The sequence below is a fragment of the Ziziphus jujuba genome, chromosome 10 (assembly GCF_031755915.1).
Source record: "Ziziphus jujuba cultivar Dongzao chromosome 10, ASM3175591v1".
NCBI classification, from domain to species: domain Eukaryota; kingdom Viridiplantae; phylum Streptophyta; class Magnoliopsida; order Rosales; family Rhamnaceae; genus Ziziphus; species Ziziphus jujuba.
Genome location: NC_083388.1, coordinates 23,787,260 through 23,807,336, shown reverse-complemented (window position 1 = coordinate 23,807,336; position 20,077 = coordinate 23,787,260). Strand labels below are relative to the sequence as shown.

Sequence of the window (20,077 nt, the reverse complement as noted above, 5' to 3'; positions counted from 1 at the left end):
GCTTAATTAAGTGCTCAGCTGGATTGATTTTTACAACTTTTTTTTATTTTTTGAACATACAACAAATTAAATTTAGAACTTCTAGTACATTTTTTTTTTCCATAGTCCCCACCACTCACCAAAAATTAAAAAAATGAAAATGAAAACAAATACCCGAGGCATCTTAGACATGCATGCAGGCATAAATAAATTAAGTTTTCAAAAAGATGCAAATATTTAATGCTAATTTACAGTGTAATTAAAATAAGTATGGGTACTTTCTGCCCCCATGAAACGTATACTTCTTAAATTAACAACAAAAAATTCCATGTATTACCCAAAAAAAAAAAAAAAAAAAACCATGTCATTAATGTCAACATTGGAGGATGTGTCCTGTACGCACAAAAATATTGGAACACCGAATCTTCTAGAAATATTTATTATTCAAAATGTTATTAATTTGTCAATGATTTAAATACTAATTAAAATCGGGTTAATTTAACCATTCAATATATTGGCGTAAACTAGAGGTAAGAAAGAATGCAAGTTAATGACGCGGCTCACAGAACAAGAGTCTAGGGAGGGATGGATTCAAAGATTCTAACACGTAAAAGCCCCCACCATTTTTTTTTTTTTTTTTGATAATTCCCAAGTTTCACTAGTTAAAAGGGAACAAGATTTAATAGTTGGTTTGCCTAATTAACAAAAAGCTAATTATTAAAATTGTATTTTGATTAAAGTCAATCAAACTTTATTTAAGATTCAAACCTGCCGTCAATTCATTGCAACCATATAAATTCTTGAACCGACTTATTTTTACACAATAAAGTCAAATTATATCCACACGTATATGATAATGATCATAATTTGTCAGTGTTAATCTCCCAGCATCTTTATATATATATGAAACCTCCGGAAGTGGGTTGAAAAATTAAATAAATAAATACTAGATAATAGACATATATAGTGTTTCTGACAACCTTGAACTTTTTAAAACCTCCTCTAAATTTTCAAAAAGTAATTTAAACGGAGGCATTTATGGAAGAGAGCTACTTCGGACCCCACAAAAATAAATGAAGGTTGCAGTGGTTTAATATTATAAATATTCACCTCTTTTAATAAACAAATCCAAATTCATTTTCTATTACCAAAACAAAAATATCCAAATTCATTTTTGTATTAATATTTGCTTAAAATTAGATTAAAATCGGAAGCACGATCTGGGGATATATGAAAACCGAAAACTAAGCACAAAACTATGCCCAACAAAATAAAATGCATTGTCTATATAATTGTTTAATAACTATTACTAATTTTAGTAATATAAGTGAAGAGAGAAATTCAAAGGTCAACATAATTAAGCATTGAAACTTTTATGCCAAAAATTTTGGTTGAATCTGGTCCGCTGATGTAGTACATGCGTGAGACCCATTTTCGTTCTATTTATTTTTATTATGGCAACAACTAAGAGATAAAAATGTTGAAAATAATGGCCACGGCATAATAAATAAATAAATAAATAAAATGGTCAGAATTAATTAGAAGCCCACCACCAAAATTTCCTGCTTTCAACATCAATTCCCAGGAACTCTTCATGCCATTGATTATGCTAAGAAAATGTGTTGTTCTAAGGTACACATATAAGGTGACATAGTGGCTCCCACTTGTTAAAAAGCAAAAAAAAAACACTGTGGATGGTGGAAAATGAAAAGACCCTATTCTTTATTTCCCAAGATTATGGTGTTCACATATTTGAAATTTGTGTGGGTTTTTTTTTTATGTATATATTTGGTAATCTATCAGTATTTTGAGGATACAACTTAAGTATGATAGAATGTAAGACTTAATCTTAGAAGTAAGATTATCTTTACCAGTCTGAAAGCTGTACCTCTTTTGAGGATAAGTTTAAACTTACACGTATGCTTAATATAGGGTACTATATGGTTGTATGTCACTGAAGAAGTAGTCAATTTTTGTTTGTTATTCAATTTTATACTAATCAAAAAGTGGAAATGCAAAAATTTTCAAAAGAAATGGTTGAATCTTTTTGACTTTATTGAGCCTAGAGAAGTGGGAATATTCAAAAGATTGAGCAAAAAAGTTGAGAATATTTGAAAGGGCCGGGATGAGAACCTGTTCAAATGGTATTATTATTATTATTTTTCTATATATTTCCAATTCCACCTAACTACAGTAAAGGTTTTGGTCCTTTTTTCACTAAAATCCTGTAGGTTATTGTGAAAAGGATAAGCAATTGATTCTTACAAAATTCTTTGTGTTTACAGTTGTTTCCTACGACAGGTAATTATGTTTTTATCTCATATACACCACATATTGACTTCTATATATGATTCAAAAAAAAAAAAAAATTCTATATATATAATTTCTCTCTCTCTCTCTCTCTCTCTCTCTCTCAATTTTTTTTTCCCCCCCATAGTTAGGCTAAAGCTTTTTGCCGCACAAAAAAAATTGGTTTTTCTTCCAACCTTATAGAACCCAAAATCGTCGTGCACAGTCAACTGCCTTTTTTTTTCCCCCCTGTTTTTTTTGTTTTTTTCTATTTTTTCATTTAAAAGTTATACTGTTTATTACACGAATGGAAGTGAAAGATTTCAAGGTTGGTTGGACATCCCCCCCTAATAAGTACTACCTCCATGGTCAACACGGTTTATTGAAATTTCTAAACAGTTTTTATAGTTTCTTTTGATTATAGGTGACTATAGGGGTTGTGTGGCTCAGTTTTTCCTACTCGAATATTTCCTCTCAGTTGACCAAAAAAAGTAAATGTTTTTCCTCTTTTTCTGTTTTGGGGGGCTAAAATTTCTCTTGGTACGGTTATTATCTGTTAATCCTAATCACTGTTGCAAGGAAACCTGAATATTGGAAGTCAGGGAGGCTTTGCTTTCTATGTTTTTTTTTCTTTTTTTCCTCTGCAGCCAAGCAGATGGATCAGAAAAGTATTTCTCCCTTGAAAAAAGCTCGAAGGACTTGACCAATTTAGTTTGACTATGGTTTTCCTATTTTCTGTAATTTGACCATATTTTGAATTTCTTAATTCTATTTTAATTTGCTGCTAAATTTCAACCCAAAAAAAAAAAATTGCTACTAAAATAGAAAAAGGAAAAAAAAATAAAAATCCCAATGGCCATGTAATGGTCCTAATCGAGTGGTAGGCAGTGTTATAGAACTGCCAAATGTTATACAGCATAATGTACAAATCTTTCTTGGAAGGCATGGTGGAAGCTTGGCAAAGATTTAGGTAGCTTTTTTTTGCACGCCACAGTGCAACAATTGACCACTTTTGAACCATATATTGGTTATTTTCTAAAATAAAGTTAAAATTTTGAGAATTTCAAATCCAATGCATGTACTTTACCATACGATTATTATTATTATTATTATTATTTGCTAAATTATGATTATTATCTTTTACATTTAACTAAATCATCAAATTTGTATAATATTCTAGATATTCTTTTTTTCTTTTGCTTCCATATTTTTGATATTCATTTATATACTACATATAAATATATGGATAAATTTTTTTTTTTTAAAATCTTATCTTTTAGGAGACTGTTTATAGCAGTCCATATAAACCCTTCTTAAACAAATTATATATAAAAAAAAAAAAGAAAAAAAAAATCAATGATGGCTTATCCTGTCTGAATTATTTAACCATAATTGTTGCTGTGGGATTTAAAATTATATATGTTAGACACTGCTCTGCAGATTCCAATTTGCATGGCAGAGGATTGAATATATCATGACCAAACCCCAGTACTGAAATTTTCACAGTTAGAATTCAAAATCAAATGAGCGGTTCAGGAAACCAAAATTAAAATAAATAAATTTAAAAAAATTTAAAAAAAAAGGTTGAGAAAATGCCACAACTCATAGTGTGGGAGAATTTGAAGACAGTAAAGAAAAAGAGAGATTGATAGAGAGAGAGAGAGAGAGAGAGAGAGACAGAAAAAAGAGTACTTATAAAACTTGAATTTAAGTTTACTTCCCACAAAAAAGCACTTCCATCTTTTTTACTCCCACAAAAACTTTAGCCTGCAATTTCTCGTCGTTGTCACAGTCTCTCAATCTGATGAATTGGACCAATTGCTTGCAGCTCACATTTGTTAGTTAAAGACCACCAATATTTGTTTTGATTGATTAGTCTTAATCTTAATTAACTATACTATAAAATATATATATATATATATATATATATTCTGACAAATAAAAATAAAACGAAAAAGAATATGAAACAGTAAGGGTTTCATTTCAGCTACAGATATTTCATGTTTCAGAAAAATCATGTGAAATCCATAAGGGATCAAAGCAATTAATTTTTCACATGCTTCCTCTTGTGAGTTGTGACCCATTTACCATGAATATCGGTGTGGAAGGAGTTGTAGTAATAACTTTGTGTACGAATTCATTCACCCTAAAAAAAAAAAAAAAAACTTTATGTACGAATTCTCTGAATCTAAACTCTCATACGTACCATGCATTATTAATTAGAGAAATTGTGCAATTTTCGTTTTTGTTATTTATTTATTTATTTTAATTTGGTGATTTATAAAAGATTTCAATGGAGAATAATTATAACCACCTACAGTACAAAATTTACATATCTAGAAGTTACTTGAAGTTTAGCTCAAGTAAAGACTAAAATACGAGGGATTATGACAATTCTTACCAAACAAAAAAAGACGAAAAAACATAGAACAGAAGGTATTATTAGTTTGATTTTGCAAGAAAAAAAAAAACACTATTCTTTTTTAATCTTCATGTTTAAGATATCAATCACGTATGATATGCCCCCAAACCCAACGAAATCAATCATTATCTGTTTTGCATTTCCTAACTAACATTTACAAATATAAAAATATATAACACCATCAAAATCCATCATAACGCAAAGCAAGGATACCTTTGCATATGATCATGATGTTTCCTCATTATTATTATTTTTTTCCTCTTTTTTTTTTGGTTGGACAGAACATTATTCTTTTTCTTACTCTCTCAACATGAGTTCTGATCTAATAAGGGTTTCAACATATAAAAAAAAATCAGAAGCAAATTTGGTTTTGAATCCAAAATATGAGTAAACTAATAAGCTTAAATGTTGTTTCCCAAGTCTTAGAAAAAATGAATACTAAAGTACAGAATTGTTTAGAAATTGAAATTTTTTTTTTTTTAAAGAAAAGAAAAATGAATAATATTATAATCATTATCTTTGTTATAATGTTAGTTAATTCCAAAACTACAAAAAAACACAAAAACGAATAAATAATGATAGTAATAAATTGGGTGAAAATTCTTAATCCAATGTCCAAACACGTGAGGAGGGGTAATATTGTCAGCTGAGGAAATTGTCCCTTCGAGGAATCTCCGACAAATAGCCATATAAAGAAGATGAGGTCACTGTAACACGTCTGAACAATAAAAATAAAAATAATTTTTTATATAAATATATAAAAAAAAAAAAGAAAATTGCGAAAATCTTTCGGCAAGATCCGGACGCAGGATTTTGGACTCATTTGGCGCAAAACATCACGGCCACCACGTCTCCCTCCGTTTTCTAACGCCGTTTAAAATCCACCGCACCAAACACGTTTCTTAAAAAAAAAAAATTTATTTTTTTACCAAAAAAATAAATTTTAGAAAATTGATGATGCAGTGATGTAAACATCCACGAGTTTTATTTTATATTTTCGCTCCAAAAAAAAAAAAAATTATAAGATCCTTGTCATATGCCAAAAAACAAGTGCTTTTGTTAATTTATATATTCTAACACGTTTACCGATTAAATAAGTTGGGTTAGTCAATGAAATAAAAATATTTTTGTGTCAATTTTGAAATACTTTCTTTTTTTATTAAATTAATTTTTTTTTCCCCAAAATCTAAAGCTCTTTCTATGTACCATAACCAGGTTATACTCTAATTATAGGTATGTCTCTTTTTCTTTTTTTGTTTTTTTTTTTTCGATTATGGGTATGTCATTGTATGAAATAAGGTTAAATTACACGCTTATTTTAACAATAATTGAATATAGTTTTTAAGTCATTTTCATTCACTAATCTAATTAAATAGAGTTAGACTTTTCAACAATGACATCCATCTTAGTTCAGAAAAGAAAGTTGGCCAACGAGTTTTTTTTTTTTTCTTATCTTAAACTTTTGGTGTTGAATAATATGTAAACACTGTTAAGGATATTAAACCAAACATTATTAAATTACTAACAAATCTATCGGTTTATAAGATATAAATGCAAACATACATATATTAAATAAGGGGTAATTGGAATTAAAAATAACGAGTTTATTAGAGAGAAGGCATTGTTTTAGATAATACATAGATGAAGACGTTGCTTTGATTGCCACTTTTTGTACAACCATAAAAACGGAAAAGTTGAGAGAGAGAGAGAGAGAATAAAAAAATTAAGATTATAAATGAATCTATTAATTCTAAAATATAACGATGAAATAATAAAAAGAAATAATTTTCAGGTATGGTCAATAAAAACAAATAATAATAATAATAATAACACACAAATTTTCAAATTTTGTTTTGTTGAATAAATTTACGTTGCCAAAAGCCAAAAGACAGTAAAAATTACATAAAAAGGACAGATGGCAAAATATGTTTAGTTGGGTTGAATATTCAATATTCAGAATATAACTTTTTTTATTTATTTATTGTTTTTAGTATAAAATAGAAAAGGAGCGAAAGAATTACGAAGAAAGTTGACGGCGTTTGGAACCAAAAGAAGCGCCCTATATATATCAAAACAGCGCAGCATATAAAACAAAACAAAACAAGAACAGTTTTTGAGAACCTCAGAGCTTTGAGGTAAAAGGGAAAATCATAGAAAAACAAAACCAACCCAAAGAAGAGAGAGAAAAGGAGGAAGGGAGTCTATTAAGAGAGAGAGAGAGAGAGAGGAGAGAGAGAAGAAGAGAGGTGGGTTTGTGTGTGTGTTTTGGAGATCTTGTCAGATCGGGACCTGAAGTGTAAGCGAAATCTCTCACATTTCTTGCAATTGTTCTTGAATTTGCACTGTTGTTGAATTTGCAATGTGGGTCTCGATCTCTATTGTGGTTGCTGTGAATTTGAGCTTTTTTTAAATTTTTTTTTTTTTTTAATGCATAGCTCTGAGTTCTTTTTCTCTCTTCTGTCTTTTTTCTTACATATCATTTTCTGTTTTTCAATGGGTGTTTCTTCTGTCTTATCAATGTTGTCTCAGAAACGAGGTCCTTTTTTCTCTCTCCCTCTCTCTCTCTCTTTTTTTTTTTTTCTTTTGCTGTTTCTGCTTCTCTCTCCTTTTTTTTTTTTTTTTATTAGCGGGTGCTTTGGTTAAGTAAGAGCTGATAGATTCGTGCTGCTTTCAGGGTTTCTAAATATTGTTTCTTTGTTTTCTGATTTTCGATTATATGAATAAGAATATTGGCCCAGAAAGGAAAAAAACAGAAAAAAAAAGGTCCCTGGTTGCAGTACTTAGTGTCTAAGCCGTGTTGGTGGTTTATGGATTTTTCTTGTATTTGTTGGACAATCAAGTTTCGTTTCGTTGGATTGGTTTCTTTTTGCAAATTAAAGCCCACCCCACCAAAAAAGCTATGAGCTTGGCGACCTTTTTTTGGCCAAATTTTAACCTTGTGATGGTTATACATACAAAAATATATAATTTTTTCTATGATCAAATTTTCTTCTTTCTTTGTTGTCTTAATTTCTTGCAATCAATAATCAAAGTAATTACCCTTGTAGATATGAATTTTTCTTTCTTTCTTTTTTTCTTTTTTGGCAATTCGCATATTTTTTTGGACTTCTAGTTTGTTTTTTTTATAACTTCCTCCTTTGGAAATTTCCGTGAGAGCTTCCAGATGATCGTGTAATTCGGCTTTGTTATTGGACCTTGGAATACCCCTTTTTACTTTTGCTTTTTTCAATGTGAAAACACAGTGAAAAAGGAATAACGTTGAATGATAAACAGTATAAAATTCTTTAAAATCTAATATTTTCATAAAAAATTTAAGATTTATAATTCACCATTCTACAATGGCTATTCTTGCTTCCCGTAAAGGAATTTCAACACATTGTTTGTCCAGATCTATGTGACTCATACGAGTTTGGTAGATATAGACAACTATAAATTGTACTTACCACATCTTTGTCCATTCGAATGTCCTTCATTTGCTTGATAGCTTTGGGTCGTGGTATGCATTTATTAAAAAATGCAGCAAGCATGTTGCTTTTTGGTATCTTGCTGTTAGTTTATTGTTCTAGTTTTTTTATTTTAAAAAAATAAATTTAATGGTTTTGTTGTTTGTACAAAAAGCATATTATATCATTCTATAAAGGTCTGCCCACTTTCTGAACCCAATTTTGGTTGCTTGAATTTAGATGCTTTTTTTTTTTTTTTGGGTAATCTGCTTGTTGAGAATGTTACAAAAAATAAAAAAGTAACCGCCTTCTAGATTTGAAAACATTGTGCCTTGATAGAGGATTTTAACAAAGATTTATATCTGACACTGTGACATGGATAAGTAGGATGTATATAAATCTCTAAGTTGTCTTGCATTGACGTGTATTTCAGCAGCAATTCTTTCTGCTGTGACTTGAGTGATGCTGTACACGTTTAAATCTTTAGGGGAATTTGGGACCACATGAAATTCAAATGATTTCTTTATAATATCTTTAGTAATCTTTGCTTTGTTCTGCTAGCATATGGAAAAGGTTTATTGATGTCTTCGGTTTCTTATCTGTAAATAGCGATATGAAGCTTCATGACACTCATCCAATAATCTTTCCATGCAGTGTCATGGGGAGGGAAATTACTGGAGTACGGGTGGAGAAGAAGTCAAATGGTGTTGTAGTAGCATCAAATGGCGTTTCTCATGATAAAGTTCGCGTTGTTCCCAAAATACCAGAAGAAAGCTTTGAAAAAAAGGACTATGAGGTGAAGGAGTGTACAGAAGAGAACTCGGTCGTTGAGAAATTTCATGAGAAACCAGAGGTGCTGGGTGTCAAAACAACAAATCTTGATGAGGGCCTGATAGAGGGGGAAGATGAGAATCATGGGACTCAAAAGTCTAGTGGCAATCAAAAATTAATCTCACCTTCTTCAAAATCTCCTGCTGCTGGAAACGGGCGCGCAAATTACACTGTCCCACAGCCTTTTTCTCTGGCAACTGAGAAGCGTGGTTTGTGCACGCATAGTGTTGGAGCTGAAACTGTCAACTCAGCGACTTCCAACAACATGCAGTCTCCTAGTGCTTCTAAGAATTCACAGGTAATAAAATCCTCAAGTATTATGTGATAATTACTTTTTGCTGGTCTTTTTTCTCTTCTGCATTTCCCTTTGGTTCTTGTTCTGGACCATCTTCTTCTTTTTTCTTTCTTAAGTTACTCTGGGAGTTTCTGAATCAACAAGTTTGATAAAATTGAAGTCATCAGCGTTAGCCATCTATTTTGGAATGATTGGGTTGGGAGAAAGCTAACAATTTATTATTGTGGATGTTTTATGTTGTGATTAATATCTATCGGTATATATATGTGTGTTTTATTAAGCCCTGCATGTTTTAGAAACTAAAAGTGAAAAATTTTCTGGCGTTAATTCCAATTCTGTTCTCCTTTTTATACTTTGATCAAACTTCCCTCATTTATATTTTCTTTTTCCCGAGATTTACATGGATTTGGTTAATTCGTTATATATGAAGACTTGTCTCCTGGTGCATAATCTAATCAGTTTGGTGAGGTTTGCCAATGGATTTTCTCATATGTGTTTCTAGAGTGGATGTAACTCATTGCAATGTCTCGTTTTTCCCTCCTTTTTTTTTTTTTTTAAATAAATGTGAATTGCATATTTATTTGGTGTTGAAAGTAATGGATTTTGTTCATAATTAAACTTTCAGGATGGTAATAATATTAGTTGTTTGTATGCTTTTTGCAACAAAAAACTGAAATAGAATATAAAATGACTTGTAAAAATCTGTATTATGGTTTTTATTTTTTTATTTTTTATTTTTGGTGATTGCACTGATCCCAACATTTTTCTTGTTCCTGTTTTTAGCCAAACTCGCCTTTCACATCACGGAAACCTTTGCAACCTGATAAACTAAAGCATACCGATGAAGAAGATAATTGGTCTATTGCTTCCTCGTATCCTTTTTTTGGCTGAAAACTAAGTTGTGTAAGTAGTAAGTTTTTAATTATATCACATGGTAGAATAAGCTTTTATCACTTAAAATTTGAGTACCCTTAGCAAGCACAGTACTGCTGCATCTGTTCGAACAATTAAATCCAGGGTTACTATTGGACAAGCTCCAACATTTAGAAGTAGTGAACGGGCAGAGAAACGAAAGGAGGTAATTTTTAGTAATCCAAGTACCTTGATATATATTCCGTGAAGTATTGTTTAATTAACATTATTTAATTGCATCTAATATGCTTCTCTAAAATAAAAACTCATTTTCCTTTTTTAAGTTTTACACAAAGTTGGATGAAAAACATCAAGCTCTAGAGGCAGAGAGAAGCCAGTATGAAGCAAGGACAAAGGTATGTCACTGCCCCTCATATTCTTATATGTTGTGTTATGAGTGGATTGAGTGTGTGCGTATATGTATGTATATATAAATGTATTGAGCTATGGTTTGTGTTTTTGAAATAATCATCAAAACTACTCCCTTGACTTGTAAACGTTATTCTTTTATGACATTTTAGGAAGAGCAAGAGGCAGCAATCAAGCAGCTTAGGAAAAGCTTGGTCATCAAAGCAAATCCCGTACCTAGTTTCTACTACGAGGGGCCTCCACCTAAGGCTGAACTCAAGAAGGTAATATAAGATACTCTTTTCTCTGTTCCTTGTGACTCTGAAGCTGGTCAAAAATTTGCAATGTGCAAGTTGATACAATGCAATAATGCTTGAAGTGTGTTTAATAATTCCAGTCCCAGAGTTATTCTGAGACCAAAGTAATAATATGTTAACGAACTTATGGGGAATCTAATTTATTATGCTTTACGAGATATCACATACCATTTAAATTGCTGTTAACCCCGCCTTACATTTTTAGCTTTAATTTTGTTGGAAGATAAAATCTTATATTCTTCCATGTGTATCATGTCAGCTGCCATTGACTCGGCCTAAGTCACCGAAACTGAGCCGGAGAAGGAGCTGCAGTGATGCAACCAACTCATCTCAGGAAGAAAAGGGAAAAGTATGTACTCGGGCACAACGCCTCAGCCTCGGAAATTCTAAAGAAGGCACCACCCCAAATAGTCTCAAAAGTAAGGGTCAGGTCAGCAGCAGACGCAACAGCCAAACCAAACAGGAGGAGATAACAAAAACAGCTCCTGCTAAGATCACCGATCAGACAAATGTAGACATTGCTGTTCAGTCGTGAACCTCCTAGCTTTTTATAATATTCAAGTTGGAAGAAAAACAAAAAAAAAAAGGGTCCTTGAATTTGCTTAGTTACTTTATCAATGTTCTGCAAGGAAACAACCTTTTTTTCTTTTCGTTTTCTTTTTCTTTTTCTTTTTTTTCTCTTTCTTTTTCTTCACCTGAAATGACTCGTTTTATGTGGCTTGTTTTGACGTGAATTGTATATGTTTTGTAATTTATATTGGTACCGGTACATATCCTGTTATATATAAAAAGAGTTATCCATTCTAGTATGGACAAAAATGTACTGTATTATTAACCTGTTGGTTGCATGCGATCCATTGAAAACTTTCATTTGTGGTGCGGTGTGAGCTGTGTACTTTTTATATCTTCTAAACTTGTTTATTAGGACTACGACGTACTTGTACCCTGTTTCATACTTCTGTTCATTTTCTCAGAGCAAGGAATAAAGGGCGCACCTTTCATGATATAGGATGTTCTTCCAGAATTGAGCTTTTTCACATCTCATTCTATGTTCTCCAATCTCCAGTGTAGAGAAAATGGTTGCTGTGGTTGTAATAAAAAGTTGGGAGGTATATATCTTGAGCCTGCTCAGACCAGTGTTTTTTGAGACCATTGATCTTCTGGAAGGCAAAATTATTAGTTGTTGAAGAGAGGCTTCGCTTTCTTCTTACACCTGAAGAAATTCCTTGCAAAGTTGATTATGATTACTGTTGTGATTTTACTAAGCACACATTCTCTAACATGTCAAATAATGTAAATAAATATTTGTCACACTGTTTTCAAGTCTTAAAAGTTTCTATCTTCGATAAAATTTCAATTCAATACCCTCTCAAATAAGAAGGTAAGTTTATAGACAGGAAAAGGAGGTCCAAAAGAAATGGATAATATAGTAAATATCCCATTTGATTAACTACTTCAATTAATCAGCAAAAATATCCATGGAGGTCTCCAGGACTTTATTTAACATAATCTTTAAAAGGCAAGCATGGAGCGTAACTGTTTTCTTTTGAGCTCGTCTACCTGTTCAGTTAAGATACTAAACTAGGCCTAGGGGAGTTTATTCGGTTATTTTTTCAGGGAAAAAGAAAAAACAGAATGAGCTTATTCTCAGACCGTCTCTGTTCTCTGTCCAAACATTCCAATATGCTATGCTCTACTCATTCCAACATTCCCTCTTCCATCATCCTCCACCCCCTCAAAACTCCAAAACTCTCAACTTCCACCTTCATTCCAGCATTTCCCAAAACTCCTACTCTAACTTGCACTTCCCGACCCAATCCGAAACCCAAACCCAAACCCAAACCCACATCAAGCGGAAGACCCGCCATGGATGGCCATGGACCAACCTCCAAAAACCGAAGAAAATCATCTTATGGTACCTCCAGAAGGTCAATTCTTAAGAAAACATTCAGCCAAGAGCAGGTGACCTTCACCACCCCAATACCTGATGACCCAGTTGTTGGTATAATCGGTGGAGGTATGGCGGGTTTGGTTTGTGCTTTGAATCTGGAGAAACGTGGTGTTCGGTCCACGGTTTTTGACACGGTTGGTTGCTTTGTTCTTCAGCGTTTTATGTAACATGGGTTTTATAAATTTTTTTCATTCCGTGATAGTTTGATTTATTCATATGTTTACAAGGTTGTTTGTACATTGTAGTAAGCATCTGAAGTTGAGAACAAGGAATTCGTGGAATAAGAAAAACTTTAAACCAAAAAAAAAAAAAAGAGGTTAAATTTCCCTTTTTCATGTTTGCTTCCATTATCCTCATTTCGATATGTGAGATTTATGAGGAAAGGATAAGTTTTCTTTCTGTACTTTAAGCTTCTAGTATATAATTTTTTTGTGCAATTAAAAGTTTTTCTGTAATTCTAAGGTTGGAGTGAGTGTTATCAAAAATCGAAGTTCAATTAATATTTTTCTTGTGATTCCTCTGCTCTTTTTGGTACCATGAAATAGTGAGATGGCAAGGTTCCCTCTTCATTGTGCAAGTTATGTATTATTGCCATTCTGTCTTCTAGGAACCAAGTTATGTAGTTCGAATTTAATTAGTATTGTTTAAATTCTTATTGCTGATGATTATTTATCATAAAACTTTTTAAAGTTGAAGTTGTGTGTGAATAAATATGGAGCTATAGTGTTGATGATTATATGTTTTGGAGTTTCTCATAATTTGCAATTATAAACAGGGGGTTCATGGACTCGGAGGAAGAATGGGAACCAGAATAATTGATCCTCAGCCTCTAATATTTGACCACGCTGCTCAGTTTTTTACTGTAAGTGACCTTCGGTTTGCTGAGATGGTTAGAGGCTGGTTGGACAAAGGTCTGGTTCGAGAATGGCAAGGTACGGTGGGAGAGCTTGAAGTGGGGGGTCATTTTGTTGCACTTCCTCCTTCTCCTCCAAGATATGTTGCTCTCAGTGGGATGCGTATCCTTGCTGACTCAATGCTGTCCCAGGTGAAGTGAATTTTCATTGTGCTTTCCTTTTCCCATTTCATTATTGTATCGTTTCTCCCTTCTTGTTCATAATCAACAAGGGAAAAGGAAAGAGAAAAAAGAGATATTGGCCTCAACTCAGTATTGAGAGAAAGGCAATCAGAAGAAAATTTATTAACTTATCTTTGTTTTCCCTTCGCTTGCTTCACAAAATTTGGAGAAGGAAAATTAAAAGTTCTCTCTGACAATGCAAACAAAAATTCTATTGCTATTTTGCTATTATTTATAACATGGTTGACCTTATAGATGATGATTAAATTGAACGTTTTTCTTGCAATATGCCAGTATTTATTTTCATGTTGGATATGGTGAAGCATGTAACTTGACCTGATATTCATTCTGATTCAGGCCCTCAACAATGTTAACTTGTCATAGCTTGTTAAAATGTTGATGCTTCATGTAGGCACGCATGGTTAATGTTGTGAGACCCTGCTGGATAAGTAAACTTGAGCCGTTTAATGGGATGTGGTACTTGAGCGAGAATGGAAAACCTCGTGGGCAATTTGATGCAATTGTTATAGCTCATAATGGTATGCGCTACCTTTTATGTTTAGATGGTTGACTTTGAGAAATGTTTCAGTATTGTGACTCTAGCTTGAACATGCCTTAGAAAAGAAAATAGCTATAATGGATCAGAAATACCTAGATAGTATCAGAGTTTTATATTCTCCATAATTTGAAGTTAAGAAAGAAACATACTATTAAATATTCTGTGTCTCTCCAGGAAAATGTGCCAACCGATTGCTTGCATCATCAGGATTACCACTAATTGCAAGACAGATGAAGGTACACTAGAGACCAAATTAATGAGTTCATTTCATACAAGAGGAATATTCTTTGTATGCTTCTTTGTGCAATAGTTATATTTACCTTATTTTCTTTCTGGAGGTGGGGTTGATTTGATGTTTGGTGGTGCTGGCAGAGGTTGGAATTAAGTTCTATATGGGCTCTCCTTGCAGCATTTGATGATCCTCTTCCCGTGCCGGGCAATGCGAATACATTTCCTTTTGAAGGAGCTTTTGTGAAAGGAGTGGATTCAATTTCATGGATGGCAAACAATACCAAGAAACTCTTGGGTTCCTCTAATGGTGGCCCCGAATGTTGGACCATCTTTAGCACTGCAGCTTTTGGAAAGCGGAACAAAGTTCCACAGGTTTGTATCTACTCAAGGATGTATATTCATCAACTAATCTTCAACTTTCATGCCTTGCAGGTTGGGTCCTTTAAACAGTAGCGGTGTAGCACTGCTAAGTGCTATATTTTACAATTCCTATTTTTGAACTGTCATAGTAGACGATAGAGTATGAATAGGTTCTGACTGAATTTTGCTTCATCTGAAGGCCCCAAGAACTTTGTCAGACCTTTATAGATAAGTTTGTAAATGCATGGAAACAAATATATAAAGAATACCAATAACAAACAAGGATCAGGCATAACTTTCAATGATAAATAAATTTAGGACATAAAATTTCATTGACTTTTCATTATCAGGAAAACATACCAAGTGCAACTGCAGAGAAGGTGAAGGCAGGCATGCTTGAGGGTGTGGAAGCTGCACTTGGATTAGCAAAAGGATCCCTTCAGAAACCCTCCTATACACGGGTTCAATTATGGTGAGTAAACAGTTCTTAGCAAATATTAGTAGTTAGTTTCTTATTCATATTTATCAATCATATATATCTTTCTCGATTGCATGTCTGTTCTTTCTAACATGTAGTATAGAAGTTCTGGAATGTCTAACAGTCACAGCCCATGTCTATGTTGTGGATGTATATGCAATGCAGGGGTGCAGCTCTTCCAACTAACACACCTGATATCCCCTGCATCTTTGATCCTCATGGTAGGGCTGGTATATGTGGTGATTGGCTGCTAGGTTCATGTTTGGAGTCAGCAGCCTTAAGTGGAATGGCTCTTGCCAATCATGTAAGTGTGACTTCAGTATTCTCGATTTCGATGAAGGATTGGTGTTTTATTCAAAAGGTTTTTGGAAAATGCAGATTGCAGACTACTTCCAGAGTGGTGGAGTTGAAAGGGATAAGTTTGCGGTTGGATTACAAAATGAGTTCCAACCCATTAAGGGAGAAGACATAGGACAATTTCCGGGGTTGGAATCAGAAAAGCAGAGAAATGAAGCTCATGAGAAAGAATATCAACTTAGCAGATGAAAGATGCATTGCAGAGCAGAAAGAAGATGTCTAAGAGGATTTTGGTTAGTAGTGTTGGTTTTCAATTAAATGGGATAATTACATGTATGATTTTGGTTTTTTCCAGATGCATTAAATCTGACCATATGCAGTTGCAGTGTTAGGGCGCCCGCACAGTGAATACGGATGAGAAATTAAGGAGATAACAGAGCTGTGCTGGTAGCAGTTTATCAGTCAGAGATGGTGGATAGCTGATGTTTAAGGAGTCTCCAACTGGAAATTTAAGCTGGACTTTCTGCTTCATCACCACCATGTCACAGCAACTGATGAATGGATTAATATAAAAGGTACATATTCAATTAAAATAATAATACGATCGTTGAGTGTTTTCATGAGCAAAGTAAGTCCACGGAAACTTTTATGGTTTTGTTTTATAATTGGCAAGTTGAGAGTGTTGTTGCTTTATTGGGATTCTATTCTCTTCTGTCATTTATATAAATATATATATATATATATGTATATATGTATGTATGTATACGATCGTTGAATTTTATCAATATTATTATTTATTATTGCTTTTTTGGTTTGCATATGCAGATAGATATCTATCTTAATGTACAAGGAGTTGAAGATTAAATGTACATCATAGTTCATTAAAATTTGCCGTCTTTTTTAATAATATTATTATTATTTATATTATGTAAGAGTATGAAGGGCTGGGACTGGGAGACATGTCCTATTCGGCTGCAGCCCGAATATTTTTGTTCATATTTTATATTTTTCTTCGATCTATTTTATTCTTTTTTCAATATTTGCTTCATTTTTTTTTTTTTTTTTTTTGGGGTGCAGATATTATAGTCTGCCACCAAAAACTTTCAATTTAAAGGGTTAAAATTACGCAAAAGGCCTCATGATTACCAAATAAACCCCAAATGTACCAAAAGCTTTTATTAAAAAAATAAAAATAAAAAATCATCATGCATTGGTTTTGGAAGAAAGAGATGCTCAATCAAAGGCGTTCTCCCACCATCCCTTTTTTATTGTTTTTTGGGGGAAAATTTGTTAAAATTTTCAAATATTTTAATCAAAGCAAGAAATTAGGAGGAAGTTGCAGTTGCAGTTGCAATCCCTGTGGAAGTCTACGCAAAACGCATATTGATTTTGAACAGATCTGGATTGCGGTGGGGAATAGTAAACAGATACCACCAGCATTCCCTCTTTTTTATATCTAATTTTCTTGTCAACCAAACAAAGAATAGAATAATCCACGTAACGTGAGGGACTGCATCCACAATTCCACTACCCTACGATTTCGTTAATCCTTCTCAGAGTCCAACCGCTCGTTTCCGTGACTTCGACGCATTAAACACTCTTTTGAGAGACTGCGATTCAAAAAACTCGACGTGGTCTTCCCCAACCTCGAATCGATTAAACAGCAAGCACATGACGTGGTCTTCCCCAACCTCGAATCGATTAAACAGCAAGCACATGACGACGTCGTAGCCTTAATTCACATACACACACACATATATATATATATATATATACACACACACACACATTTTTATTTTTCTTTCAAACTAAATTTAAATTAGATTATTAACAATTGAAACCAAAAAACACATCGTATAATTGCGAAAAGAAAAACCGTTAGATTTTACTTAATGGCTGATTCAGATATCCGATTACAGCTATTTTGATCAAAAATTTAAAAAAAAAAAAAAAGAAACCAAAAAAAAAAAAGAAAAATCTAATACTGTGTGTTACAGAAACTATTGGTTCTAAACCGATCAGAAACCACCCCCTTTCCCCGACGAATTTACAGAATTGCCATACAAACACAAACACAAACACAACTGAGCATTACTTCTTTGTCCTCTTAGGCTGAGCCTTCTTCAGCGGCGACTTCTTCACGCTCTTTGCCTTCTTGACGCTCTTAGCCGCCGTCACCTTCTTCGGTTTCGCCGCAGCCACCTTCTTTCCCGGCGAAGTTACAGTCGATGTCCTCGCCACTTTAGCTGGCTTGGCCGCAGGCTTGGCCTTCGCTTTCGACTTCACAGCAGCTTTGGGCTTCGCCACCGCCTTAGGTTTCGCAGCAGCTTTGGTTTTGGCAGGAGCTTTAGCCTTGGGCTTCGTAGTAGCAGCTCCAGGCTTCGACTTGGGTTTCGGCTTTGCCACAGACTTAACCGGCTTGGCTTTGGGTTTCGAAGCAGCAGCGACCGGTTTCTTGGCAGCAGCAGCAGAAGATTTAACCGGAGCAGAGCGAGTGGGAGGGAGCTTGAATGAGTTCTTGACCTTGACGAGCTTTTCAGAAGCCACAAGCTTCTTCAAATGGTAAAGCAGAAGCTTCCTGAAGCTTCCAGGCAATTGCTTGTGCTTCTCTTCGATGAACTTGGTTATGGCGTACTGGCTCGAACCTGTCCTCTCCTTCAAGGTCACAATTGCCTCAGTAATCATCTGCAAAATTCCATACAACAAAAACAACGCAATTAGAATTAAAACCCATTAAATCTAGCCCAAGAAATCTTCGAAAAAAATTAACGGCAAATAAAAAGATTAAGCACCTGAAGGAAAGGAGGGTGAGAAGCTGCGGCTTTGGGTTTCTTAGCCTTGGAGACTTGGCTTTTCTTATTCGTCACCTTCACTTCCAGCGCCGCAGTAGCCGGCGGATCAACGGCGGCAGCAGAAGACATGGCTCAGATCGAACGGACGTCACAAAGGAATTCTTTGAGAGATAAATTTGCAGAGAATGCAAGGAGAGAAAATGGATTATAAAAACTCAGCGTTCGCGAAGGCCGTTTATATAACGAAAGAGAAAAAAGAATGCTGGGCTTTGATTGGTTGAAATCGGTGTGCCACGGATCGACTCGTTTACTAAAGTTTAAATGTACGCCTTTAGATTTGACGCTTATCTACGGTTGAAAATGAAAGTTTTAGGAGGGTTCGGATAGCGCTTTGACGCTACGGGAGACTCTAAAAACTTTTGGTGTTGGAATATTGTAGAGCTTTTTTGGGTTGTGTTTTCCACTCGATTTCTAATGGCTACAACTTAGGCTGTAGTTAATGAATTTCAATGGATTTTTATCTTATTTTAAAGGTCAGGATCTAAGCTTTCTAAAGAGTGTTCATTTGGATCATTTGGTTTATCGGTTTGAGAGAAATTTGATTCTAAAGCTACATGGGTAAGAACTAGGGGTTTGCTTAGAGTTGGTCAAGGATTGAATGGATTTTGTGGAATTTCTTTGAAGGAAAAGGTTGATTCTTGATCTTGTATGATTCTAGGGTTGTAATGGAGCCAATTGATTCAAGAATCATGAAATTCCAAAAAGAAATCAGTTCTAAATTTTGGGATAAAAGGTGATTGAAGTTGAACAAGTTGAAGTGTAGCAGTTTGATACATTACAAATGTTTACCATATTATAAAACATTAGAGGTTCTGAAAAACAAAATAAAAAATGATATTCTTTCGGTGACTATAAAATTTTCCAATCCACATTGATTATTTGTTTATAAATAAATATGAAAAAATAAACGAGAGCAAAATTTTATGTGACATATGTGCATGAACCCTCTTCCTAGTTCTGCAAATTGTAAACATTTGTCTAACCATTGAAGAACAAAATTACCATATCATTACTTAACAATTACAAAACAATGTTTATGTGCAACTTTAGCATATGATAAGGTTCTTAATCCTGAATCAAGAACAAAGACCGATATTAATCTTTCTAAGAGAGCTCCTATGGTAATTGTGTACAGTTTGTTTAATCCTCAACTAAGTAACTTTGTAGATATATAATTTTCCTGTTGTAATTTAAACTTTTGGCTCACAAAATGTTTCCTTAGCAACAAAATACATTGGATAAAAGTGATAGTCTTCGGCATAAAATAGAGTTACTTATTTTGGGCAAGCAATAGTATATCAAAAAGCAGGTAAATATGTTGTTATTACACGTACATTGTGTATATGGATACCTGCGGTGCAGTGCAGCATAATTTATGCCTAGTGCCTCATAAACTTTATATTTTGTAGAATAGATTTCGTAAAAGAATATATCAACA

At 33.6% G+C, this 20,077-nt stretch overlaps 3 protein-coding genes across 7 annotated transcripts; 2 read left to right on the top strand and 1 right to left on the bottom strand.

Moving 5' to 3' along the window:
• Nucleotides 1–6,779: 6,779 nt before the first annotated feature.
• Nucleotides 6,780–11,645, top strand: LOC107412228 (protein WVD2-like 2). 2 transcript variants are annotated; one of them, XM_016019953.4, is made up of 7 exons: nucleotides 6,780–6,986; nucleotides 8,788–9,262; nucleotides 10,043–10,131; nucleotides 10,244–10,337; nucleotides 10,456–10,527; nucleotides 10,693–10,803; nucleotides 11,096–11,645. In XM_016019953.4, exons 2-7 carry the CDS (start codon nucleotides 8,792–8,794, stop codon nucleotides 11,369–11,371), a joined length of 1,113 nt encoding a protein of 370 aa, XP_015875439.3. In that variant the 5' UTR covers nucleotides 6,780–6,986; nucleotides 8,788–8,791; the 3' UTR covers nucleotides 11,372–11,645. The 2 variants fall into 2 exon arrangements, with proteins under 2 accessions (XP_015875439.3, XP_015875437.3); XM_016019951.4 differs by having other exon boundaries at nucleotides 8,743–9,262.
• Nucleotides 11,646–12,366: 721 nt separating this feature from the next.
• LOC107412212 (uncharacterized) lies at nucleotides 12,367–17,764 on the top strand. Of its 4 annotated transcripts, XR_009634370.1 has the most exons (10): nucleotides 12,368–12,921; nucleotides 13,563–13,832; nucleotides 14,275–14,401; nucleotides 14,596–14,657; nucleotides 14,794–15,024; nucleotides 15,363–15,484; nucleotides 15,656–15,794; nucleotides 15,869–16,080; nucleotides 16,168–16,362; nucleotides 16,613–17,764. XR_009634370.1 is itself a non-coding variant. In XM_016019927.4 (9 exons), exons 1-8 carry the CDS (start codon nucleotides 12,472–12,474, stop codon nucleotides 16,034–16,036), a joined length of 1,569 nt encoding a protein of 522 aa, XP_015875413.3. In that variant the 5' UTR covers nucleotides 12,367–12,471; the 3' UTR covers nucleotides 16,037–16,080; nucleotides 16,180–16,591. The 4 variants fall into 4 exon arrangements, 3 of the variants coding, with proteins under 3 accessions (XP_015875413.3, XP_015875414.3, XP_015875412.3); XM_016019927.4 differs by lacking the exon at nucleotides 16,613–17,764 and having other exon boundaries at nucleotides 12,367–12,921; nucleotides 16,180–16,591; XM_016019928.4 differs by lacking the exon at nucleotides 16,613–17,764 and having other exon boundaries at nucleotides 12,367–12,921; nucleotides 16,174–16,591.
• On the bottom strand, nucleotides 17,645–18,802 carry LOC107412213 (histone H1.2). The gene is made up of 2 exons (XM_016019929.4): nucleotides 18,580–18,802; nucleotides 17,645–18,472 (listed from the first exon to the last, which is right to left on the bottom strand). The coding sequence occupies exons 1-2, from the start codon at nucleotides 18,706–18,708 to the stop codon at nucleotides 17,879–17,881; spliced, it is 723 nt and encodes a 240-aa protein (XP_015875415.1). The 5' UTR covers nucleotides 18,709–18,802; the 3' UTR covers nucleotides 17,645–17,878.
• Between the last annotated feature and the right edge of the window lie 1,275 nt (nucleotides 18,803–20,077).